Source organism: Muscardinus avellanarius, assembly GCF_963383645.1.
Source record: "Muscardinus avellanarius genome assembly, chromosome: 11".
Taxonomy (NCBI): domain Eukaryota; kingdom Metazoa; phylum Chordata; class Mammalia; order Rodentia; family Gliridae; genus Muscardinus; species Muscardinus avellanarius.
The window spans coordinates 50,737,197-50,764,847 of NC_137797.1; the positions used below are offsets into that span (position 1 = coordinate 50,737,197).

Below are 27,651 nucleotides of genomic sequence, written 5' to 3' on the forward strand. Positions count from 1 at the left end.
TTGCTAGCCTACAAATAATGAGTGTGTTCCCCCAGTTTCCTCACCTTCACTGGCTGAAACAACACCGACTTGGTTAACAGAATGTCATAGTAAATCCGCTCCTCTCACTAAAATACACTGCTGACCTTCTTAGGGTAAAGTAGTTATTAAGACCTAGACTGAGTCTCCATTCATCTACCAGTGGTACATGTAAATACCAGCACTGACCAGAATGTCCAAAAAAGGGAGCATCCTGCCTCCAAGTGAGGTAAATGAGAAAGGAAGTTCACAGACCAGTGTCCAGAAGATGGAGTGCATACAAGGTTCCATACAGTCTGTAGCTCACAGCAGGAGTAATAATTCTCTGAGCTGTGTAAAGGCCAATGGAAGGGAGGACCTTTCAGCTACGTGGAGTTCTCCTAATATTTACTGTGGCTGCATCCTGCAAGCTTTGCAGTCCAGGCCAGCATCTTTCAGATACCTGCTATGTTGTTAGCTGGTCCCAGATATTATCACACAACTAAAGAAGAGAGAGGAGAGAGAAAGCATGCAAGAGCAAGTGGGTGATCACCCTCAGCTGGCAATTTCTGTAGTCAACTTATGGCCAAGGAACACGGGGTCAAGAAAATGTGCAGTTCTAGGAAAATTGACTGGAGATATATTTCTGCCAATAAGTTGCTGTCACTGAATACCATGAATTTACCTATTTATTTCTTGCCAAATACATCATTTTGGCATCATGTCGAATTTGCCTGAAGAATCGCTGTTTAGAATGGTAAAGTCAAACTGGCTTAATATTTATAGAGGTTGATAAGTAAATATAGCCACAAGCCCAGGTTCAATTGTTACCACTAGCCAGAAGTAACAGGGAGTACAGGGAGGCAACACATCTTGTTTTTTTTTTTTTGTTTTTTTTTTTGTTGTTGTTGTTGTTTTTTTGGTGGTACTGGGGTTCCTGGAAGCCCTTCTACCTCCGGGCTACACTCCCAGACCTATTTTATATTTTTGAAACAGGGTCTCTTATGCCAGCGCGGCTGGCTTCGAACCTGCGCGATCCTCCTGTCTCCGCCTCCCAAGCGCGGGGATTACAAGTGTGCGCCACCATGCCCGGCTACCACATCTTGTTTTTAAGTTGAAGTGCATATAGAATCTGAGAATTATTTCGCCTGGTACCAACAACTGCTAGGAAAAACTGGCCAAAACATGGAATTAAACTAAATTATGAAATTGGTTGCATGACTGCATATTATGGAAACTTTGTAGGACTTCAAATAGTTACTAACAGTGATACCTCTATTCAACAAGCAAGAAAAATAAGTAACACTTATATTGATGTCGTAATTTTGCCAAGATAAAGAACCATAGTTATAAGGGAAAATGTAAGTATTGAGTATGAAAGTGTGGTGAAAAGTACCATACTTTTTTTTTTTCTCCTGAAGGCAGGTGCCTTCCACTAATTCAATGACAACGGGAATGCTTACCATTTCGTATTGATAATGGTGGTGAGAAAGGGGGAAGCAAGAGTCAAGTTCCTTTTTCCAGTTTATTTAATGTCCCACCCATTATCACACCCAGAAGCTGATTGTTTCCCTATAATATACTCAAATAAGCCTTGTCAGGGTAGACTATCTTTGCTTGTATAAAAGGAAAGAAAAAACAATATTTTGTAGCTGAGTCATTCGGGTAACCTACTTCAAGCAATTTCGATCCAAATGTGTAATCCATCTTAGCAAATGATGAATGATAAGGCACCTACAACAATATTAACACTCCAGCATAACAAATTTACAAAGTAGCTACTATCACTACCCTGTTTTAGTAGAGGAGAAAACTGATCTGCAAGGAGTTTTAAGGAATTTTCATAGAATTACACAGCTAAGAATGAGAAGAAGAGGGATTTGAAGTCAGATAACCTGGCTGGCTCCAAATCCCAAAAATTTAACCATAGGTTCTATCACCTCCCCAGAAATAATACTTGGGTAATATTTAAAAGTGAATGCATGCCTAGTATACCAGTCACTGGGTTAAGTCATATATACAGCCATGTGGTGTTTAATGATGGGGATACATTCTGAGAAATAGGTTGTTAAGTGACTTTATTGTGTGACTATCATAGCATATACTATACACATCTGGATGGTATAGTCTATGACATACCTCGATCATATGGCGTATGGATGGTATAGCTTCTTGCTCCTAGGGTCTTAATGAACAAAGCATCATAAGATTAAATCAGGCACAATAGAAAATGATAAAACCAGATGTAGTAAACATGAGATTTGTAAGTTTGCTGCTGGCATAACATAGTATGATGTTTCGTAGTAAAATAATAATTAAGAGCATAGGTTATTAAATACATAAGCCAGCAACAAAGTGGTTTGTTATCATTATTAAGTATTGTATTCTGTGAACCAGGTAGAATGGTACACACCTGTAATTCCTGTACTTGGGAGGTTGAGACAAAAAGATTACAGGCTCCAGGCCAGCCTCAGCAACTTAGTGAGACCTTGTTTCAAAGTAAAAAAAAAAATATTTATATATAAGGCTGGGAGTGTAGCTCAGAAGTAGGGTGTTCCTGGGTTCAATCCCCAGCATTCAAAAACAAAAAGTATTCCATCCCGTGCATTGTTGTGTGTGTGATTGGCGGTACACACAAGTTTGTTCACACTGGCATCAGCACATACAGGAATGTACATCATCTACAAAGTCATTCTGCAGCACGTGACTCTGCTAATAAATTTGCATCATAAGTTTGGACATTTGGACACAGGTGAGAGGGATAATAAAGGAATCATTAGGTCAACTCTTCTGTGTGTCTTTGTCTAGCTTGAATGTAGTTTCTGTGCTCCAAGATTGCAGGATGTTGGCAAAATAAAGTTATTTCATGACCTCTTCCTTGCAGGGGTGGAATGATCCAAACCAGCGAGCAATATGAATTTGTGCATCATGCTCTGTGCCTGTATGAGAGCCGACTTTCAGCAGAGACTGTCCAGTGAGTCATGGAAGGCTTACCAGATCATCGATTTCGTGGGGTGATTAATCAAATTACCCACTTGAGGCTTCTCTAAGGAGCTTTCTACATTGGAAGTAAAGGCGCTCTGAAACCAGCTTGTGGCACGGGCAGTGGAAGACTTGGCAGCGTGTGTAAGCTTGCCAGCCCCTTGTGTATAGGAATGCATTTGTAAGCATCCCCCAAGTTATTCTGAAGGTCCTCTACTGATGGAGGTACGACCAACTTCTCATCCCACCAAAGGTGGATTTTGTTTTGTCCGTACTGACTCTCTGCTACACGGAATGTGTATGCGTGTAATATTCAGTGATAACCATTGTCAGGCGATGACCGGAAGGGGCACTGAAGAAATTGTTATCGTGTGTTTAGATGCTTTCGTGTTTGCAGAGTCTGTCTTGTGAATGGACTGTCCTCTGTTCAAACGTTCCTGTTTTAAGTGCTATTATCTATCTCGGTTCCCAGAACCTCGCTGCTCAACTTGCAAGTGACCGATCATGGATTTTTAACGAATTAAGTTTTTGTTTTTGAAAAAAATAATCAAAAGCAGTAACTATTTTATATGGAAATGTGTCTTGATGATATTATCTATTAAACACGTATTTATAGTACCTCCTATCAATCAATTACAGAGCACAATGATTGTCATTGGATCTATATTGGGCTTAGAGATGGCTCCCACTCCTGAACTCTAGCCACTAGGTTTCTACATGGTGAGCTGTTTTACTTTAAAAGGGAAAAACAAATTTGTAGCAACTGTGAAGCATCAAAAATTTACAATGCTTGTCTCTCTTTTACTAAGAAGGGATTTTTGAGTTTGCGGTTTACCTGGTATCTCTCTCCCAGTGAAGGGAAGAGGCCCCAGGAAAGATGCAGAGTTCTGCGTCCAAATGTTCTTCTTAAGAACGTGGCCACGTATTACATTCTGAAAGGCTTCAATCCTCAAAAGACAAAGTTAAAATAACTACACTCAACAAACACCTAGATGTTGTGCTCAAATATGAATTTTTAATGCAGCAATGTTGACTTTGTTTCATACTGCCAATAAACTACTCTTAATACTAAATATTGAGTAAAGCCTATTTTTTCTCCCCCTCCCCCTTAATTTGGAGAAAGTTCAGTAATGGGGAAAACCTGAAGCAGGTAATGTAATGGGTTTAATTTTAGTCTCAGCATCCCGGGGCAATGACTCTCTCCGTGTGTAATCGTGTCATCACTTGAGAGAGAATGATCTAGAAGTGCCATCATTATGTGGCTTTCCTCATAGACTCCCAGCCCATCATTATACACACAGTGCGTGTTTATGTCTTTATATCACCTGTCAGAAGCCCTCAGAAATTACATGGTTTATGTATATTCGGCAGAATCACCTCACCTGAAGAGAGGTAAGGTTGTAAAGCACTTAATTATCTAAAATTACAATTCCTTTTTTCCCTCTTGAGATTAAGGAGTCATCACGCACCAAAAGGATGGTAGGTGACGGCTTCATGAATTTTATGCTGCTCCTGGAAGCTAGAGCTACATTTTTGAAAAAGAGGGGTAATCACAATCCCTTCTTTCTAAGGAAACAGACAAAAGGACACTGGTGTAAAACTTCCCCAAACAATTCAATTGGAGGAAGCGCTCGTCACTGACTTTTCCCCTCACCATGAAGGCACGCTTCCTTCCTAGTCTCGGCTTCTCTTATCTGGGACAAATTTTTTTCCCCCCCAAGCGAAGCGGGAGCAATTGTTAAGTGGAAAATGGAGGCTGAATTTTACATGGCGATTCTTACCTGCTTGATCTTCAGGAGCTACGGTGAGTGGGTCTGCCCCAGGAAGCTGAGGCATCTCTCCCCAGTCTAGCCCAGGAGTTCCTCAGCCTTTGAACCATGACTAGAGTGAGGCAGGATTAAACCAGGTCTCCATGGCAGAGTAGCCCACGACAGCGAGGGGGGAGGTGGGCCCACACTCTCTGCTGAGAATTTGCTCCAAAAGAAAACAAATGTTCTCCGTGTCCTCCCAAAGCTCCGGGCAGCTCAGCTCCCTGAAAAGCCATCTTTCCAAGGAAAAGAGAACCCTGAACGACAGCTTTTATTCTCATATATGAGTTGGTAGCATTTCATCCCCACGATTTTTCCAATCAAGTTATAGCTCTGCTTTCTTTTGAGTTAAAGAAAGAAAATACAAGGAATATGATAGAAGGGGATAGGAAAATGTATTGTCTTTAAATGTTGTCACTTGGAATGGCTAAATGTTTTCATGGGAGAACTGGGCAATTTAAGTAAAAACTCATTAAAAATGGTTGCTGAATATGAATCTCTTTCCTGCTTAATATGGATGTTTAAGAATTGTTTAGCTTTCTGACATCAAGAATGCTGAATTTTTAAAAATCTGTTTCTGTTTGAGGGAAAACTATAAACATTGTCACAAAAACAGATGTTTGTCCCAGAACTATAGGAAATTTAATTTGTGCTGATACTTCCATTGGTTGCTGTTCGTTAGGAGGTTGTACTTGGAGGAGTGGGAGGTTTTGTTTTGTTTTTATCTTGTAATAAATATATCCAATTTAAAAGGGTTTTATTCTAACTATGTGATTTGTATACAAATACTACAATGTGAATTTAAGGACTAGAACAGTGGTATTTTTTCAGAGTGGAAGAGGAAGGTGATATGGAGCCAGTCAAGTGGTTTAATGGGGAAACTGAACTTTACATAACTGGCACATTTAACTAATATTGAGCTAATATATCACCCCATAGTCTTTGGATGTGTCTTTCCTTGTCCAAAGAGGGGAAAAATCACATTCTTCGGATGGTTATGTTAATTTTCTAAAATTCCCTTCACTTTTACAGTGGGTGTGTTTTCTCCCCTAAATCATATGAAAGTTTAAAAAAGGAGAGAAGTGGTTGCTAAGTGTAACATTTTGACACGTTTCATTGTCAGCCTTGGGTTTTACCTTTTTTTTTTCTTTTTTCTTTTGCCTTGGCATTTTAAATCCCATGTGCTGACTCTAGGAATATTCCCATGAAGTGACAGAAATAGCAAAGTATAAGTACACCTAGTATTTTTGCTTAGCAGACTCGTGGGTGGGCAGTTTTCATTTTAACGGGTCTTATAATTTGCTATGCCATGCTTTATAAGCTTTTCCTCTTCCAGAGGGGTTTCAGATTGTCCATGTCCAGAAACAGCAGTGCCTTTTGATAAGTCAGAGAGTGATCGTGGGCTTGTGCAATGGGACCAGCCAGAGCCAGCAGTGGTCTTGGACTGATGATGGAAAGCTTCGTCATGTGGCATCTGCACAGTGCCTGGGCATCTCCAGTTCCTCTGGTGGTCCTTCCCGCGCGGCCACCTCCACCCTCTGCACCCAGGCACCCCGATGGAACTGCCATGAGCAGGATGGGTTCCTCGAAGTGGAAAATACATCTTTCTTTCTCAAGAAACAAGGCCCCAAGGTAGTGGTCAAGAAAGACAAGAAGTACCTCCATAGCTGGATGAAAAGAGATGTCAACGAGGAAGGAAAACTGGTCAATGAGAGCCTCTGCTTGAAAAGAGGTGAGCTCTTCCTTTCGCAGTCAATTTTACAAGTCCTTCTAAAGGTCTTGGTTTTAGACCTCCACCCTAACCTGTTTCCAATGGTAACAGCTATTCCTAGGATTCATGAATGGATGGTGTAGTGCCCAAATGATGGAAAATTTATACTAACCTCATTAAAATAAGCCCAACTTTTCTCTATCATTCACTCTTTTGTTCTTTCCTTACTACTTTTACTAATACAACAAGTGTTTGTTTTTTTGTTTTGTTTTGGTGATACTGGGGGTGGAACCCAGAGGTTTTCTACCTCCTGGCTATACTCCCAGACCTATTTTATTTTTATTTGGAAACAGGGTCTCACTAAGTTGCTGAGAGCCTCACTAAGTATCTGAGGCTGGCTTCGAACCTGTGCGATGCTCCTTCCTGTCTCAGCCTCCCAAGCACGGGGATTACAAGCGTGCGCCACCACGCCCAGCTTACAACAAGTGTTTTTTTTATCCTCTCTTTCATGCCAGATACTATGAATAAGCACCATTACATGTAAAAATATAGATGTAGGCACACGTACAGCGTATTCTTGTAATGAGTAAAGTCAGTGATAGGAAATTATTGGATTTTGCTGGCATAGATACTTCAACCTTCTGATGACGATGAACATGAGAACATTCAGGTGTGCTTAGTAAGACGGACAAGGTAATACATCCTACTTTTGCAAAGCTATTGCACTAATGTGTAAGGGTAGGTATCTTTTGGAGGTGACATGCTTTTTTGAAATGGCAAGAACCAAGGAACAGCCACAAGTTTTTCTAAGCTGTTGACCATTAATGGATGATAGACATATGTGAATACTTGAAGACACATGCACAAACCGGTCAGTCTTCAATGGGGAAATTCTTGTTTTGAGGATACACAAGTAGCTTAATTTTCTCTTCAATCACTTTTTGTTGTGAGTCTCCTCCTCAGAGATTTGCTTCAGGAAGTTATGAAAGATAAGACTAACAAAATCGCGATATATTATGCACCAAAGAACTTTATAAATCACAGGATAAATTATCTAGAAATGAAACCCCTCATTAAGGAGACTGAAGTTTATTAAGTTGTTCAAAGTAAATTAGCAAAAGACCTATAATTAATGCATAATTTTCTCTGTGTGTGCGAGTGCAGAGTATGCGCGTGCGTGTACATCCTACTGGGGAGCAAACCGAGAGCATTCTATCTCTAGGCTACATCCCCAGCCCTATTTTATTTTTATTTTGATACAGAGTCTTGCTAAACTGCTGAGGATCTTGCTAAATTGCTAACGCTGGCCCCAAACCCGCAATCCTCCTGTTTCAGCCTCCAGCGTACTGAGATTACGGTCATGTGCCACCATGCCTAGCAGAACCTGAGTTTCTTAACTTCTTGTCCAGTGTACATCCTCTCACACCAGTGGCCCCCAAATGCTCAACCACAGACTTTTGCCCAACTGGTCGCATGAGAATCTCCTAGGGAGGAAAAGAAGGGCCTATGAAAAATGCAGGTTACCAGAATTCCTTTCCACCATGTCCACTTCCGAGACTGTAATCAGGAAATCTGGATTTAAACATAATACTAGATGTTCTGTAAAAAGATTTCAGATAATGTAGATCCATCTGGGAATGGGCATCAGTTGCTTAAAGCTCTTTCTTTGGGTGTTCATTTTTGAAGCTGGTATGCTTTACTCGTTGATTTCATAGATTAAGCAAACAAGGGGCTCTTCTACAATGGAAGTTGAGGGTTATAGTCTCAGTTCTTATATCACTTCTGGCTATTCAAAATATATACATATATACATATTCAAAATATATACATATGAAGCCAGGTATGGTGGCGCACGCTTGTAATCCCAGCATTCCGGAGGCAGAGACAGGAGGATCACAGTTCACAGACAGACAGCCTCAGCTACTTAGTGAGACCCTGCTTCAAAATAAAGAACGAAAAATAGGACAGGAGATTTAACTCAGAGGTCAAATGCCCCTAGGTTCCATCCCCAGACCTGCAAAAAAAGTACATACATATATGTGTGTGTGTGTGTGTGTGTGTGTGTGTGTGTGTGTGGTGTGTGTGTGTGTGTATACATATATATAATATAGATTCAACTTTATCTAAGAATATATATATTGCCAATTTATACAGTTCCTTTCTTGTGGTTCATTTATTAAGACTTGTCCCAAACAGAATAAAAAAATTATATTCAATTGTATTGTGAAGTGAGATTTATGCCAACCTCTCAATAAACCTTGCCAGAAAATACTTTGATTGGAACTTTTAAGAAAGTAGATATGGATTCAGTAAACAGTTACTCAAGACATACAAGTATTTATGGACAAATTACCTTCTCTGACCTTTATACAAAATATGTACAGAGATAAATTTCACTTTAAACGTAAGGTGCATGGAATAGGCCATTTGCAATTAAAGACTAAACATGCCTGCTAATATGTGTTGAGAACCAATAGATTTCTAGAAAAAAGGACAATAAGATTTATACAGTCGTGGTACCAAAAATATATTAAATTTGAATACACATAATAAATACTTTTATTTTAACAATTATAAGCAGCTAGCATACGTTTTTCTGCCCTATCTTTTTTTTTTTTTTTTTTTTTTTGGTGATACTGGGGTTCCTGGAAGCCCTTCTACCTCCGGGCTACACTCCCAGACCTCTTTTTTATACTTTTTATTTGGAAACAGGGTCTCTTAAGCCAGTGCGCTGGCTTCGAACCTGCGCGATCCTCCTGTCTCCGCCTCCCAAACGCGGGGATTACAAGCATGCAGGGATTACAAGATTCTGCCCTATCTTAAACTTATCATTGATTAAATATTGAGATGATATTTGGTGTATCATAAAGCAGGATATTTCCATAACATAAACACTCTCTATTTTGCTAGAGAAGCCACCGTGAAAAATTAACCAAAATGCATTCAGATGTTTGCAGTGAATGAGTCCAAATGTCCTGCTTTTTTTAAAGTTGACAATTGACTGAGCCGCGTGTGGTGGCACACGCTTGTAATCCCAGCATTTGGGAGGCTGAGACCCTAATAAAAACATAGGGCAGGGGGTGTAGCTCGGAGGTTGAAGGCCTGTGGGTTCCATTCCCAGACCCGGAAAAATATAAAATAAAATAAAATAAAGTTGACAATTGACTATTATAGCTTAAAGCAGCACAAATATGCATGTTGTTCATTCATTGAATATGCACTTTTTGTAATTCTTCAGGAAAAGAATGAAGGTAAAAATCTGAACCCTATGTTTCATATTTGTTTCATAAAAGAGGTATTTATTTTATTCAAGTATCCAAGTAATATTTATTTAACACCTACTATATGCCAGAACTTGTGCTAATAACTAAAGTGCCCTATACCAATGACTCCCAACCCAAGCTTCATAGTACACTTTTATTTGTGTATTTTTATCATGCATCCTAATGGGGCACAAGATGGCAGAGGCAGAGACGTGCATGTGCATATCACTTATTTAGCCCTTCCCCAATTCCCACCCTATTCCCTCCCCCTCCCCCTTCTCATGTTTGGCCTAGTGATTGCTTTGATGTTTATGAATGTACATTAAGGAATTTCTCTCTTCCCCTGTCCCATCCCCCTCACCTCACCTTATTTGTTCATCCATGGTTTCTCCTTCTTTGTCTAGAGTTCCTCTTATGACCCTTTTTCTCCCTAGCCTCCACATATTATTAGGAAGAGCATCTGATTTTTTTTACTTTGTGACTGATTAATCTCATTTAGCATAATGTTCTCCAGTTCCATCCATTTCCCCACAAATGGCATAATTTTGTTCTTCTTTGTGGCGGAGTAAAATTCCATTGTTTACATATCTCATAGTTTTGTATTAGAGCTACCATTACTTAATGATAGCTTTTAAATAATACTAATGCCTGGGCTTTACTTGTAGGCCAACTAAATCAGGCATTGTAATTTTTTTTTTTTTTTTTTTTTTTTTTTTGTGGTACTAGGGCTGGAACCCAGGGGCATTCTACCTCCGAGCTACATGCCCAGCGCTATTTTTTATCCTTTTATTTTTGAAACAGGATCTCACTGAGTTGCAAAGGGCCTCACTAAGTAGCCGAGGCTGTCCAAGAACCACGATCCTCCAGTCTCAGCCTCCCAAATGCTGGAATTACAAGCGTGCACCACCACACCCAACCAGGCATTGTGGATTGGACAGATGACCAAATTTTAAAACAAGATGAGATTGAGATTTTTACCATTTCCTCTGAATTTTAAGTGTACCTTTAAAAAGCACAATATATACCTTCATTTTAGACAAAGGAAGGGTGTTTCTGGTATGTAGACTCATTTTTTAATCAAATTTTTAATCAATTCTTCAAAAACTCAAGAGTCCTGCAGCTATTATTATGAGTCATAAGAATGACAATAAAAGCATCATATCCAAAATGCTAAATAAAAACTGAAAATTTTATTCCTTCTATATATTTACTTTCAGTAAGGTACCAGATATCCAAATATTTGGAAACATTAGTTTTATAAATTCACACAAGCTATTTATCAGTTGTACAATAAGAGCTACTCAATAGCATCAAATATTCATATAATCATATAATCACACACTTGACCTTTTGCCTTGAGGGATATTGGTCTTTTAAGAATAAATATGCACTCTGAGGTCCATAAGCAGAAGATGTCCTGCTTAACTTAACCTTTTAAGTTAAAGAGAAATTTATATTGGTCTACATTTCAGGGTGTACTTGTACATTAGTACATTCCAGGAAAGTTCACTTGAAATTTGATTGAAAAAAAAAAAATCATTTCCCCATGACCAAGTCTTTTGAACAACACAGAAGACTCAGGGGAAAACAGAAAAAGTAAACTGTTACACTATAAATCTATTAAGAAGAAGTATCAGATCTTGAGTCTTTATAAAGTAGTCTTCTTCATCCATGCGTAGTATGTACCAAGACTCCCTGGTGGAAGCCTGCAATTGTAGATAGTACTGAACCCTACACATACCACGTTATTTTCTATACATACATACCAATAATAAAATCTAATTTATAAGCCGGGTGTGGTGGCGCACGCTTGTAATCCCAGCGTTTGGGAGGTTGAGACCAGAGGATTGTGGTTCGCGGACAGCCTCAGCTACTTAGTGAGGCCCTCTGCAATTCAGTGAGACCCTGTTTCAAAATAAAGAATAAAAAATTGGGAAGGGGATGTAGCTCAGAGGTCAAATGCCCCTGGGTTCCATCCCCAGACCCGCAAAAAAATACATATAATTTATAAACAAAGCACAATGAAAGATAAATGATAATAGCTAACAATAAAATAGAATAATTATAACAATATACTATAATAAAAGTCATGTACATAGGGTCTCTCTCAAAATACCTTATTTTACTTTCATTGTTTCACTTGAGAAAGCATCTCAAAGCTTCTCTTTGTTGTATTCAATTGCCAGCCTTGGTGCCACTGCATTTCAGGGCCATTATTAAGTCAAATGAGAGTTACTTGAACACAGGTTCTGCCATACCATAGCAGTCAGCCTGATAACCAAAATGGTTAGTAAGTTACCAATGGGCAGCAGCACATTCAGTGTGTATATACTAGACAAAGAATTCAAGCTCTAAGTAAGAGGAAGTGGCAAGGCTTAAGAGTTCACCATACTACTCAGAATGGTCCACAATTTGTGTGTGTGTGTGTGTGTGTGTGTGTGTGTGTGTGTGGTACTGGGGATGGAACCCAGGGGCTTTCTACCTCTGGCCTAGACTCTCAGACCTGTTTTATACTGTATTAGGAAACAGGGTCTCACTATGTTGCCGAGAGCCTCACTAAGTAGCTGAGGCTGGCTTCGAATCTGTGCGATCCTCCTGTCTCAGCCTCCTAAGCACTGGGATTACAAGCGTGTGACACCACTCCCGGCTGAATGGTCCACAATTTAAAATTTAAGAATTGTTTAAACCAGGGCGTGGTGGTGCATGCTTATAATCCCAGTATTTGGGAGGCTGAGACAGGAAGATTTTTTTTCAGTACTGGGAATGGAACCCAGGGGCATTCTACCTCCAAGCTACACCCCCCAGCCCTATTTTTTATTCTTTATTTTGGAACAGGGTCTCACTGAGTTGCAAAGGGCCTCTTAAGTAGCTGAGGCTGGCCGCAAACCACAATCCTCTGGTCTCAGCCCCGGCTGGCCCTCTGCAATTTAGTGAAACTCTGTTTCAAGCTAAAGAATTTAAAAAGTAGGGCTGGTATTGTAACTCAGAGGTAAAATGCCCCTGGGTTCCAACCACAATGCCAAAAAAAAAAAAAAAAATTGTTTAAGAATTTTTCATTCAATATTTTCACACTATCATTAACTGAAACTAAGGGGGCATTTAAAGCTAATCTTGTCATCCATGCTCAACAAATCTTGATTAAATTAATAAATCTTTCAAATTCTAGTAAGTATTGAGTATCAGAATTGTGGGGAAAGACTATGTGTGGTGGCATAAGCCTATGATCCCAGTACTTGAGAAGCAGAGAAAGGAGAATCACAGGTTAGAAGCCAGCCTCAGCAATTTAGCAAGACTCTGTTTCAAAATTAAAAAAAAAAAAATTAAAGGGCCAGGGGTGTAGCTCAGAAGTAGAATGCCTCTGAATGCAATACCCAGTACCAAAAATAAATAAATAAATAAATAAATAAATAAATAAATAATAAGAGAACAATAGAGGAACATTAAATAATAAAGTCTTAAGGACTTTTTGAAGAATGCTACACTGAAATCATGACTTTCGTGACTATTGCCTTTGACTTCTGTCCAATCCAAGTATAAATTTTAAACCCACCAAAACTTACAGTTGCATCTATTCTAGCAGGGAAGTCTTGGCCTCACAAGCAGAAAACAGTTTACAGTGATCCAATAATTAAAGTCTTTAGATCTACCTGTTGGGGAAAATAAGTCTTTACTTGGCTATCATATATATATATGGAAAAGAAGGAAATTTGCTTACAGGCACTTACGGGATTGCAAGTAGAGCTAAGCAAATAATCCTTGACAAGGGGAAACTAAGACATTCTCCACTTGAAAGTGGCTTCCACAAGACCAACACCAGTCCCCTAGAAGATATGCTCTACAGAAGTAGTTCTAGGATTTCCAGAAAAAGAAAAATTTCTTTCATGGTTTGGATAATTTTTCCAAAGGATGCTGAGTGTTCTATCATTTATAAAAAGCTGGATATTTATCTAAAATTGTTATTTTTACTCAGATCCTTTATACTGTACAAAGTAACGGATACATTAATAACAACAATTATTTAGCATTTTCTACATATTCATTTCCTCAACTCCCATATTTGTCTGAGGCCAAGCAAATTTTCAAGTGGCCTTGATTTGACTGAGCTGATTAAACAACTGAAAAATATTTTGCTAGCCATATGTGATAGTTCATCACCTCCTGGATGCCGTCCAAGTACTTGGGAGGGTAAGACAGGAAGATTGCAGGTTCAAGGTCAGCTTCAGCAACATAGCAAGACTGCAACTTAGCAAGAGCTGATTTCAAAACAAAATAAATTTAAAAATAGGTCAGGGTATAGCTTAGAGGTAGAATTCCCCTGGATTTAATCCTCTGTACCACACACACAAAAAAAAAAGATTAAAAACAGAAGAAAGAGAACAAAAGAGAGACAGAGAGAAAGGAAGAAAGAAGAAAGAAAAGAAAGAAAGAGAAAGAAAGAAAGAAAGAAAGAAAGAAAGAAAGAAAGAAAGAAAGAAAGAAAGAAAGAAAGGAAGGAGAGAGGGATGGAGGGAGAGAGGGATGGAGGGAGAGAGGAAGGAAGGGAGGAGAGAGGGAGGGAAGGAGAGAGAAAGGAAGAATTTTGCTGATGCAGTGACCAATTGCTGGTGTGCTTGATGTAATAAGCCCTGGTTCAAGTAATTTCTTAATTGCAGCGATTTGGGTGAGAGGTAAGAGAGATAAACAATCATACACACTGTGGGAGAAGAGACTTTAGTAGAAATTATTTTCTTTAGTGGCCGGCAGAAGTGCTTGTGAATAGAGTTTGTGAAGAAACAAAGAGAAACAGAAAGTGTCCTTTGTATAAACAGATCCTCCTTGGGCCAGGAAAGCTGCCATAGCCATTTCAGAGTTTGTTTTCTCTATCATCAACAGAGGGCTTGTAAGGGGCCATTTTAATATAATCATCAAAAGAATATCATCAATGATTATTTATATGTGATTTCAATGCGCATTGAAAATAGCTGGTTCAGCACCCAGAATTTTCCAAACATTTTTATTCTGTGATACAGCTATGTGAACTCTGGGCCTTATTTTGCCTCCTTCCTCCATTTAAAATAAATGATAAAAATAATTTTAATAGATTTATTCTCAAGAGCCCTAAAATTCTCATTTTTCTTGAGTGTGAAAAATTTTAAAACATTTTCTTTGACTCAAGTTGTTGTTTTTTTCTTTCTTTCTTCCTTTCTTCCTTTCTTTCTTTTTTTCTTGTAGTGTTGGGGAATTGAACTCTGAGGCATTCTATCTCCAAGCTATACCCCCCAACCCTTTCTATTTTTTTGTTTTGAAACAGGGTCTTACTAGGCTGCTGAGAGTATCAATAAATTGCTGAGGCTGGCCTTAAACCTGTGATCCTCTTGTCTCCGCCTCTCAAGTACTAGGATTACAGACAAGTACTACCATACTGTGTGTGTGTGTGTGTGTGTGTGTGTGTGTGTGTATGTGTGTGTGTGTGTGTGTGTTTACTGGAGATTGAACACAGGGATATTGTATTCTACCTCCAAACTATACCCCCATCTTTTTTATGTTCTTAGTTTTTATTTTGTTTTGTTGTTTTGTTTTGTTTTTGAGGTACTAGGGATGGAACCCAGGGGCATCCTACCTCCAAGCTATACCCTCAGCCCTATTTTTCAATCTTTATTTTGAAACAGGGTCTCACTAAATTGCAAAGGACCTCCTCCTGTTTCACCCTCCCAAATGCTGGGATTACAAGCATGAGCCACCACACCCAGCTTATTTTGTTTTTGTTTTTGTTTTTTGTGTTACTGGGGATGGAACCTGGGGCATTCTACTTCTGAGCTACACCCCCAGCCCTACTTTTTTTATTCTTTATTTTGAAACAAGGTCTTACTAAGTTGCAAAGGGTCTCACTAAGTAGCTGAGGCTGTCTGTGAACCTGTGGTCCTCCAGTCTCAGCCTCCCAAGTACTGGGTTTACAAGCTTATGCCACTTCGCCTGGCTATTTTGTTTTTTAAACAGGACCTCACTAGGTTGCTAGGAGTCTGGCTAAATTTCTGAGGCTGTCCCCAAACCTGTGATCCTCCTGTCTCAGCCTCCCAAGTACTAAGATTACAAGTATGTGCTACTATACCCGACTGGACTGCATTTTTTTTTAAAAAATTAAATGATTCTGCGGGCTCAAGATGACCCACTCTGCCTATCATGCCTACTAGATGAATCAGTCCTGGGCCTGCTAGGTTCTTGACTCCTTCCCGCTCCCCTGTTAAGTAACCTCTGGTTCAGCATCTGCCCACAGCAATGAACCTAGAAGCAGTCCTCCTCCTCTATCCAGCATGTTTTCCTTCTAACTCATCCCTCATCCTTTTGCCCAGAAGAAAACATGGGCCCTGGGATAAACCAGGCACATCTTCACAACACAACCCATGGTGTAGTAGTTGAGTAATAACTGGTTACTAAAAAGTGGTTTTTTATTTCCCTAGTCTTTCTTTCTTTTTCTAAATTTTTACTGTGCTATGCCATAATGTTTTACTATGCTATCTCTCAGTAGCAGTAAAAGTAAAGTCACTTTTACTTTATTTCTAATCTTGAGCATTTTCAAAGTAACTTTGGTATCTATTTTTAAGTATATTCTTTATTTCACTGATTATGTTTTTGAAATGGTATCATTTCCACAATAATTATTTACCACAATCCCATCTTTTCCACTTCACCTTCACTGGAGGAGAGAGAGAGAGGGAGAGAGAGAGGGATTGACCCTTTTTTTTTAAAGTGTCTTCTGTTTCATTTGCTATCTCTTCCAGATAATTTATCACTTTTAAAAGGTACATTGTATTTGATATCTTCCTACAGAATAGAAAGTACCAAAACAGCTAAAATTTTCTATCTATAAAGTGAGTTTACTTCAAGTGATTCTGTTATCCACATGTCTAAACATTAGTTGTATCACTTAAAGAAGAGAAACTAACAATTGTGTGTTGTCTTCATCACTACACAAAAATTTAAGTTCTATTAGTAATTATTTCTGAATCAATCATAGATAAATGAGTAAACTAAAATACATGTTGCTTCTTTAAAAATGTATTCAAAAAGTGGTCTTGATGTAATGCAGTCATTACAAATCATTTTATAGCTGACATTATTCTATACAAAGAGCGATTTACTATTTAAGTGCTAAACCTTTTAGATTGGACACAGGATGGTCCACCTTACCTTGAATTGTGTTCTAATTTTGTTATAATGTGGAAACAATGTAGTAGCAGTGGTACAATAAAGCTTTTAAAAATAGCTTTAACATATTGTTCCATTGTGTAAGAACTTTTTCTTGTATTTGTCAAAACTACTCTTTCATGAACTGTGAAATGTATATGCATTTTTAAAACATAAGAATTAATAGATATAAAACATCCAAATATCTAGTATTTTAACAAAATTTTATATGTTTATTTCAACTGAATTCAGAAGATAGAAAAAATAAACTTATTTTGATAACTTTGTATATTTCGGTGATAGATTCCCTTTCTTCCCATCTGTTTTATAATTTTTTAATGCCCCAATGAGAAGTTATTGGAATTCTATTTTGGTTTATAAATACATATATACATATATAAAGATAGGTAAGTAGTTAAGTAGACAGACAGACAGATGTAGATACACATACAAGGCTAAAGCCATAGACTTAGAATCACCTGGGAAACTTGGTAGAAATGCAGATGATTCTGAATCTCACATCAGATTTACTGAATCACAAATTTTAGAGGGAGGACCAAGGCAAACAAGCTCCGAAGTGATTTTGATGTTTTAAAATTCATAAAACATGGAAATCGAACACCAAAACTTCTTTCTTGCTTCTTAAGTAGCACAAATTAAAAATACAGACACAACAATGAAGGGTGCTGGACTAAAGATTCTATAGTTTCTTTCTTTGAAGGAAAAAAACAGGTAGCCCAAAGTGGAAAGATGGAAGTGTTTGGTTTGAAGTGTTTTAAAAATATGTGCAGAAGGTTAATTAAAGACAATTACAAAAGACTGAAAATTTTCTCCAAAGATATATGCAGTGGTAACAATAAGCTGTGTCATTTGCAGAAGAAATTGAAATTTTTCGATCATTTATCTAATTTTGAGAGATTTAGTTTCATCCACTAAATTAATTATATATGTTACCTAATTTTTAAAAAGTTCATAGGAAGCCAAGTGTGGTGGCTCATTCTTGTAATCCCAATGCTTGGGAGGCTGAGACAGGAGGATGGCAGGTTTGAAGCCAGGCTCAGCTACTTAGTGAGCCTCTCAAAGCAGCTTAGTGAGAACTTGTTTCCAAATAAAATGTAAAATAGGTCTGGGAGTATAGCCCAGAGGTAGAAAAGCCCCTGGGTTCCATCCCCAGTACCACACACACAAAAAAAGTTCATAGGATAAAAACTTGCAAACTAAGCCGGGCATGGTGGCGCACACTTGTAAATCCCTGCATTTGGGAGGCTAAGACTTGAGGATCGCAGTTCGCGGACAGCCTCAGCTACTTAGTGAGGCCCTCTGCAACTCAGTGAGACCCTGTTTCAAAATAAGTAATAAAAAATAGGGCAGGGGGTGTAGCTCGGAGGTTGAATGCCCCTGGGTTCCATCCCCAGACCAGCAAAAAAAAAAAAAAAAAAAAAAAAAAAAAAAAAAAAAAAAAAAAAAAAACTTGCAAACTATTTCTTCATGAAATAGAGTAAGCTTAGCTTGACAGGTTAAAGAATATAATTGTATGCTAGGTTTTGGACGCTTGGTTTTAAAAAAAAAAGTTTTAGGAATCTAAGAGCTAAAATCGTCATAGGTAGTAGTCAGCTCAGAGGATTAGTGTTGGTCACAGCTCAAATGACCACAATGTTGATCGCCACATACAGAAGTTCTATATCCCGACAACTGACAGATGTCTATTTAAGGGAACATACAAGTACCTAACACAATTCAGACTGCAAAATTAAGACTGTTTCTTGGAGTTTTTTGCAAAGAAAACTCACCAATATTTGGTTGAGGCTGTCATATAGAAAACACGTAAAGGATAAATCTGCTTATCTATGTGCATAGTGCACAAAAGCAGTGATAGTGGCACATGAGATCTGAAAAGATACAAACAGAAACTAAAGGAATGTCTAGAAGCCTATCAAAGCCTCAACCTAGTCGATGTACAAATAGAGTTAAGATACACAGGTAGCATACACAATGCCTAGTTACATTTGAATTTCAGATAAATAAATTTTAATGTATTTGTAATACCTAATATAATCCTTATATTATTGTCATTTAGAATATACTAAATATAGTCAATTTTACTAAAAAAAAATGTTGTCTATCTGAAACTCTAATCTAGATGGCTTTCACATATTTTCACTTGCTAAATCCCTCAGCTCTATGTACAGGGTAGAGTAGCACAATCCTCCCGCAGCTCAAGGAAAGGATGCTTAAGTAGCCATGATTATTTTATTAGTTATTAGAACTGCTGCTACTGATAGCTTGCTAAATTATAAAAATAGCTTTTCTGGTTTTTTTCTACAGCATACTCTTATTTATATACATTATCATATGAAATACATTAGTCTGTTGAAGTTGAAATGGAAAGCCATTAAGACTCAAAAGGGGGTCAATAGGGCAGCCTAGAACAAAAATGATTGCTTCTTTAGAAGACCTCCACATGGCCCAGAGTGGTTGCTTAATAAATCATTGTTTAAATGAATGAACCAATAAAGTGGTAGTAAAAAAAAAAATCTTCTTCCTACTAATCTTTATGTATTTATTTATTTTTTTCATTTACTTATTTTTGGCGGGTCTGGAGATAGAACCCAGGGACATTTGACCTCCGAGCTACACCCCGTGCCCTGTTTTTTATTCTTTATTTTGAAACAGGGTCTCACTAAATTGCAGAGGGCCTCACTAGGTAACTGAGGCTGTCCGCGAACTGCAGTCCTCCAGTCTCAGCCTCCCCAATGCTGGGATTACAAGCGTGTGCCACCAGGCCCAGCTCCTACCAATCTTTAAACAAAACTCTTTAGTTGTGATTACCCAACTTGCTAAGATGTGGATTTTTTTTTTTTTTTTTTTTTGGTGGTGGTACTGGGGTTCCTGTTCTACCTCTGGGCCACACTCCCAGACCTATTTTATATTTTAATTTGGAAGCAGGGTCTCTTATACCAGCGAGGCTGGCTTCGAACCTGCGCTATCCTCCTGTCTCTGCCTCTCAAGCATGGGGATTACAAGCGTGCGCCACCATGCCCAGCCACAAGATATGGATTTTAATGTCCCTGAAGACTCACATCTATGGAGTTGATGTAAAAATCTAAACATTACACAGTTTCTTTTTTTGTGTGTGTGTGGTACTGGGGTTCCTGGAAGCCCTTCTACCTCCGGGCTACACTCCCAGACCTATTTTATACTTTATGTTTGGAAACAGGGTCTCCTAAGCCAGCACGCGCGGCTGGCTTTGAACCTGCGCGATCCTCCTGTCTCTGCCTCCCAAGCGCGGGGATTACAAGCGTGCGCCACCACGCCTGGCCAACATTACACAGTTTCTCAATGCCTCCTATGATAGGACTGTGCTCCAGAGTCTTGCAATGCAGAGGGTGTTACGAAGCCCAGCATCATCAGCCTCCCCTGAGAGCTTGCTAGAAATGCTGAACTGGTCATTTCTACTGCCACAGAATTCACACATGAGCAATATCCCCTAGAAGGATAGTACATTTTAAAATTATGGCTAGAGAAATCTAATTTAGAAAACAATATTTTTTTCAGTGTGGGACATTGGGCCTTGCAAAGCAAAGATATAAATTGATTCCACCAGCTCATGTATTTTAAATCAGTTTACTGGCCGGGCATGGTGGTGCACATTGTAATCCCCGCGCTTGGGAGGCTGAGACAGGAGGATCGCATAGGTTCGAAGCCAGCCTCAGCTACTTAGTGAGGTTCTCAGCAACTTAGTGAGACCCTGTTTCCAAATAAAATATAAAATAGGTCTGAGAGTGTAGCTTGGAGATAGAAAGCCCCTGGGTTCCACCCCCAGTACCACCATAAATAAATAAATCAATTTACTGTTCTTCCAGATGATAGGTAGCTCAAAAAATTCAACAGTCCCATGATTCTGGACTCATGCAACTAGAAAAAGTCTGCACCAATGGTACTAAGTTACAGTTAGATAAGGGTAAGAAGTCGATGCACTATTGTACAGTAGTGTGACTATAGATAGCAATAATGTACTGTACATCTCGAAACACTGGAAGAAATCATTCTAAATGTTTTCACCACAAAATAATGATAATCTGTGAGGAGCTACATACGTTTAACCTGATTTAAGTATTACACAAAATACACAGATGTCGAAAAATCGCTAGTAACCCATTAATATGTACAGTTTTTATGTTTGTATGGATCAGATAAAATAACTTTAAAACAAAATTATATATATATATATATATATATATATATATATATATATATATATATAAACTAGAAATGTTTGAAGTACTAGTAAAGAAATAAATGTCACCACTCTCCAAAGAACTGTCAAACTTCATGATGAATTTTGGCAAGTCACTAAAAGTGCTTCTCAACCTGATATTTTAACATCTCCTTTGAGAAGCTGATGAAAGATATAGTAGTACCCCACAGAAGAAAAATTGTTCATGCCATGTATTCAGAATTTTGCATCGAGCTTTAAAGATTCATAGAATCCCCCCTGCTGAAAAAATTCAGTGGTTCCCTAATATCTATATAGTAAGTTTAGTTCTATGTCCTACACAGAGCTGGCATTTTTCTAGTCGTACAGTTGCCACAATTCTCCCTCCACTATACAAAATTAATAGACATATTAAGGATGGATGCATTGGACAGGGCAAATGGACATCATCCTACACTCCAAGGATCTTTCTTTTTTCATGTATATGAACTTCTACATGCCCACTCTTGAAGGGATCTTCTTTTTCTGTGTAAATGTGCTTTTATGAAAAGAATCTATAAAATAGGAGAATGATTTGCTTTACTGTCTTTTCTTTACATAAGCTGGCCTGGGAGCAGAAGTTTCAGTGAGGAGCACTAGAAACGTGACTCCTCCCCAGATCCCCACTACTTTAAGTACAGTGCCATCTCACCTGGAGCACCTCACTGGGAACACCACAGAGGCCTCCACCGGGAATACTACAGAAAGCTACAGCCAGACCAGCAGCGAGAGGCAAGACCCCAACCTGCACGTGACTGGAACTACAGACATGTCCTGGGTTCCATCGACGCCTTTGCCTTTCTCCAGCACCACTAAAGAGGTAAAAGGAGAGGGACATTCAAGTATGGTCCTGAACGGTCTCAGAAAGTCTATCTCTTTTTTTTACTTTTTTCGGCACTGAGGATGGAACCCAGGGGCATTCTACCTATGAGCTACACCCCCAGCCCTATTTTTCAGTCTTTTTGTTTTTTGAAACAGGCTCTCACTGAGTTGCAAAGGGCCTCGCTAAGTAGCTGAGGCTGTCAACCATCCTCCGGTCTCCGCCTCCTGAATGCTGGGATTATCAGAAAGTCTATCTCTTGAAAAGGCACTTTGCTAAAAAAATGTCCCTACTACAGTGGGGGATTTCAGGCCCTTCATGTCTTAACTGCAAATTATGCATGAATGTGTTTAACATAATGAGAAAATCTGCACAACGGAATTCAAATCTCTGTACTGATAAAAGGTAAAGAGGTTCATAGGGCTACTGTGACATAACTGTACTTCTATAGATGGGCTCCATTTTTGTGTGTGTGAAACCAGGAGAAAGGGGTTGAAATCAATACCTTATAGGTGATGCTGCTTCCGTGCCATAATTGTTTGCATTCTAAGGGAAGGGAAAGGCTCGCAAAGCAATAGCAGATTCAAGAATCACTGTAACTGAGAGCACAAGATAAGCAAAATCCACATGTCATTTCTATGACATCTTTTGTGTGTCACCAAACTATGATCTCCTTTTGTCCATGAAGTGGCAGGTAAGTCAAACTACTGAGAGCAAGGACGCCCCTTGAAAAGTGCTGCCAGGTGGTGTTTCTATCTTCAGTGCTCATTCCTTTGGCATTGCTTTCTTCTGAGGGTTTTGGGCCACCATTTGGGCAACAGCAGTGTAATTACAGCAGATCAGAATAGCTCAGGTTTTAGAGCTGGGGATGCTGCTCCGTGGTAGAGCACATGCTTACCATGTGTGAGGTCCTGAGTTCAATCTCCATCACCACACACACACACACACACACACACACACACACACACAACAAAGTTCAGGTCTTACTTGGCAGTGTTTAGGTGATTCATAAAAAGCAATCCCAATAATTTTAAAGAAAATAAAAGCCTGACACAATTTAAATAGTATAATATCCATTTAGTGCTCTAGTTTTTGTTGTTGTTTAACATCGTGTAGAACCTAGGATTGCATATGGCTCCCAGCTAGTGAGCACAAGCTTCATTATTGATCACAAAACAAATATGGCCAGTATATTGCACAACTCATGAGACTTTATATTTAGGTCTCTTTTCCTTTAGCATAAATCTTCCCTCTGACCTAGTTCTTCCTGTGTCTCTGAATAGATATTAGGAAGGTCCCATTATGTTTCTGGAAAACCTATCAACTTCAAAACTCAGCACTCAATCTCTGCCCATTAACGAAAAAGAAAATAGAAAAAGAAAGCCCACTCCAGAGACCAAATTCTACATTGGACTTAAAAGTTAGCTTCTCCCTCCCATCATTATCCACCCAGCTTGGGCTTTCAACAGGGAGAGGGCATGCTCAAAGTCCCTCACACCATCCCAACCTAGATTTCTATCTACCTCTCCTCCCTCAATAATTATGGGTTCAGATCTGTCTGGGCTTAGAAAGTGGGAAAGTAGACGGGACTGAGAGCAGAGAGAGCAATGACTTAAGGTTCCCCTCGTGAACTGGCCCTGCGCCCTCCCTAATTCTTCAACTCTTGAACCCTTCCAGCCACTAATGTGAGCAAGAGATTCACCGCTTGCTTTGGAAAATGAAGGCTTCTTGGTGGAGCACCTCCTCATTTTGGCTAAATGCGCCTCAGCCAAAACTTCCACACTAACATTAGTTTACAAGAGTATTCATTTACATCTAAGCTTAATTATACCTAACAGTACAGAAAAAATTAAGTGTGTCAAATAAGAAACATATTGAATAAAAACTACCATAGACACTTCTACCTAAACACTAAAAGGTTGTCTTTTAGCAAAAAAAACATTCTCCCGTTTTTGCCCAGATTTGGCCATTGTGAAATACAGACTCAGCCAGGCTCTGGGGCCTGTGTCCAGAGCAAGCAGCTACAGGGCTTTGCTGCCTTGAGCCCACGTAGCACTGCATGACAGAGCTCATGGTCCATCCTCCAAGTGGGGTTTGTAGCCTTGGGTCATGGCAAACACACTGGCCATTTTTAAAAGCCTCATTCTACAATAAAATCCATGGCAGAGTTTATATGCGCTCCCAGATGGGGCACCAGAATGGCTGTGTAGCCAATTCTCTCATGTTTCAGCTTTTCCTTGAAACTCAAGGCCAAATCTTGACTATGTGTGGAGAAGCTGGTGTAAAAAGACTTTGCTCTTCCCAAAGACAATTTTTATAGTTGCAGCTTCCCATGACTCTGAAGCTTGGTCTAGGCATCCCTGCTAAATCATTTGACTTAACAAGGACATTGACTTTATAGTTGTCATTATAAACAGCTGTAGTTAGATACTTCAAAAGGTAAAGATGAGTCACTGAGAATATGAAACGTCTGTCCTTTGAAAGTAATTTCAAAGCCCGGCATGCTTTTAATCCCAGTACTTGGGAGGCTGAGACAGGAAGATTGCAGGCTCACAACCAGCCTCAGATACTTAGTGAGGAACTCTACAACTTTGTGAGAATCTGTATTAAAATAAAAAACAGGGCTGGGTGTAGAATATCCCTGGGTGCAATCCCCAGTACCACAAAAAAGAAAGAGAAAGAAAGAAAGAAAGAAAGAAAGAAAGAAAGAAAGAAAGAAAGAAAGAAAGAAAGAAAGAAAGAAATTTCAAAAGGTTCTCTGCCAGAGCCAGGCATGGTGGCACACACTTGTAATCCCAGTACTTTGGGAGGGTCAGACAGGAGGATCACAGGTTCGCAGCCAGCCTCAGCTACTTATGAGGCCCTCTGCAACTTAGTGAGACTCCGTTTCAAAATAAAAAATTGGGCTGGAGGTATAGCTCAGAGCTAGAATGCCCCTGGGTTCAGTCCTCAGTACCACACAAAAAAAGGGGTTCTCTGCCTTGACAAAGAGTAGATAGAAAAGTGTAAAAGAGTAGTGAATGGATTCTGCTGAATTGCTTGAAACTGTATAAAAAGAAAATCTCTGTGTGCCAGTTTTCTTGATCACACAGCACCTGGTTTGTGAGGATTTGGGATTGAAATCTAATTCAATTATGGATTGAAGCTTTCTGTGATTAGGTAAAGATAGAAAAAATCTGAAATAGAGACTAGTTATTTGACTTTGTATCTCCAGTACCTGAACAAGTGCCTAATACTTTGGAAGGCTGTATACTTGAGGCAGAGCTTTGCCTTGAAACTCTGTGGTTGTCTCTCTCTCTCCTCCCTACACCCAATTGTGAACCTGGAATGAATCAATTTATGTCATATGCCTAGAGTAGCACCTGAGAAATAGTAAAATGGTGTTTACTTAATGTTAACTGTTACTGTCACTGTTCTACATAGAATTATGTGGCAGTGCATCTTCACAAGGACAAAGTCAAGGGGACCAGAAGCTTGTCTATAGAACGAGTCAGGAGCTATTGCAACATTGAAACTGAGTTGGGGTGTCATGAAGGAGGGAAATACCAACCAGTTTATCAAAAACTGCTGCTTTAATCAAAATCTGGTGCCTTCAGGGAATCTGCTGGCCATGGGGGAAGAGACCAATGAGCCACGCACAGTCCAGAGAGTCACACGTAGTTCCAGTCTGCTGACAGATTCACATGGTAGAGAAGAAGTCAGGGTATTTTATAGGAATGCCAATTCTCTCACATCTGTAATCTCACAACCTCTGGAGTCTATCTCGCGATGCCTGGGGTCTCACGGCACCTGGATTCTCATGATACCTATGCTTCTGGTGTCCAGGGTTCTGCCTCCTGTCCCTGCTGCGGAGTCCCTTGGGGGAAGAGAAGGGACCCGACCTATCAACTATCTAGATCAGTGGTTCTCCATGTATGAACTCTAGACTAAGAGATTAGAAAAGCAACCGCTTGGGGTCTACTCTAGGCCTACTGAATCAGAAATTCTGGGATTAGGGCCCCCAGCAATCTGTGCTTTAACAAAGCTGTCCAAGTCACAATAATGCACTTTTATGTGTAAGAATCACTGATTTAGATCAATCTGGTGCCTGATCCACAATATCTTCCCCCACAGACTTCCAAATGCCTGTGTCTCCCACCATTGATGGCACTTCCATGCATTGTGTTAAGAAAGGATGGGGGTGGGGATAGAGGTGCTTTGAAAGCTAAATAATCACATAGCAAAAATCAGTTTCTCTAACTACAACCTCCTGTTGTTACACTGCAGAGTGTCCATTCCTTGAAGAATGGGACCCAAGGTAGTTAACTGGAGCCTGGTAACACAGGGGGATGACTGCTAGTCCCCAGGGTATTTGTGTTAATTTTTAAAAAAGACTCTTCCAGGCCCACAGTTTCAAGTGCACCACACTTGGCTGTGGGATGTGGACACACACCATCAGCCAAGAATTCCTGCGTTCAGCCTGCACAAAGTGGTCCCACATCCTGCCACAGGAGAAGTCATAGATCAAGTCAGATGCGGGTGTTAGAAGTGGGCCCTGAGTACACCAGCCATACCCATGCATTCACCCTATGGGTGCAACAAGACAGGCATGGCTCAGGGCTGCAGGAGGTCAGTCTGTTGCTAGAGCTGAGCTGAGTGATGATGGGGTACAGGAAGAAGAGTTAAATATAAAGTTGCCTCTCAAAGGAGGGAGGCTGGGCCCTGAATGGGCCAGGCTCCTTCATGGTTGAGCAATATGGTCTCAAGAGAGGTCCAGTGGGGACTCGCTCTTGGCATGTGACCTTGGTACAAGTGGTCTGGTACAGAGGTAAGAGCTGGGCCTCTGATGTAAAAAAGAAAAAAAAAATCAGGTAAATCCTAGCGGTGTTCTTTTCTGGTCACTCAAGTCATACTTGTTTCTTCTTTAGGATTATTATGGGTATTCATTTGCCTCCTTGAATGGTTCTGGGGTTACAATCCGGTTCAGTAAAGTGCTTAGTACATTGACCACACATTTTCAGCAATTTTAGTGATGCGTACTAGCTTCTCCTTGCTTTTGCCTCCCCATTTCTACTTTGCCTGCTCCACGGATTGTAGAAACCAGATGAGCTAGCATAATATAGGACAATGCTTTTAAAAGGGATAAAATGCTGAACGTGCATTTAAAAAGTCGCTGGCCAGTTCTGATCCTGCTAAATATCTATAAATCTTGTTTGAAGGTGCACCTCCTCCTTCCCTTCCCACCCCACCCTTGCCCTGGCTTGGGGGAGGAACTGCATTTCCTCCCTTCATGAATAGCCATTGTGGTACTGGTCTGGGCTTTCACAGTCCTGCATTTCCTTCCATTTGGCCTTCAAAGAGATCACAGCCCAGTCAGTGTGAGTCTCCAAATAGGAGAAGAGGTAAATGTAGAAAAGACCCTCTCTGCCCCCTCCCTGCAAATCTGGGGCAAACCCCTTTATTGGGCCACTTAAAATATTCAGGGGAGCTGGGCACAGTGGTGCAGACTGGTAATCTCAGGAGGATCGCAAGTTTGAGGCCAGTCTGGGCAACTTAGGAAGACACACACACACACACACACACACACACACACACACACCCGCCGCCGCCACCACAACTTTGCGAGATCCTGTTTCAAAACAAAAATAGCTGAGGGTGGAGTGTGAAAGTAG

At 39.7% G+C, this 27,651-nt stretch overlaps 2 protein-coding genes across 2 annotated transcripts in view; both read left to right on the forward strand.

The window, feature by feature from the left end:
- Nucleotides 1-2,975, forward strand: part of PTPRR (protein tyrosine phosphatase receptor type R) — a gene marked incomplete at its 3' end in the record, with an annotated part of 263,199 nt that extends 260,224 nt beyond the window's left edge. The window contains exon 14 of the mRNA XM_080705235.1: nt 2,882-2,975. Coding sequence (XP_080561361.1) covers nt 2,882-2,975 — 94 coding nt within the window. The remainder of the gene's footprint in view (nt 1-2,881) is intronic.
- Nucleotides 2,976-4,634: 1,659 nt separating this feature from the next.
- Nucleotides 4,635-27,651, forward strand: part of PTPRB (protein tyrosine phosphatase receptor type B) — a gene marked incomplete at its 3' end in the record, with an annotated part of 139,947 nt that continues 116,930 nt past the window's right edge. The window contains exons 1-3 of the mRNA XM_080705077.1: nt 4,635-4,783; nt 6,124-6,519; nt 21,744-22,000. Coding sequence (XP_080561203.1) covers nt 4,729-4,783; nt 6,124-6,519; nt 21,744-22,000 — 708 coding nt within the window. The 5' untranslated portion in view covers nt 4,635-4,728. The remainder of the gene's footprint in view (nt 4,784-6,123; nt 6,520-21,743; nt 22,001-27,651) is intronic.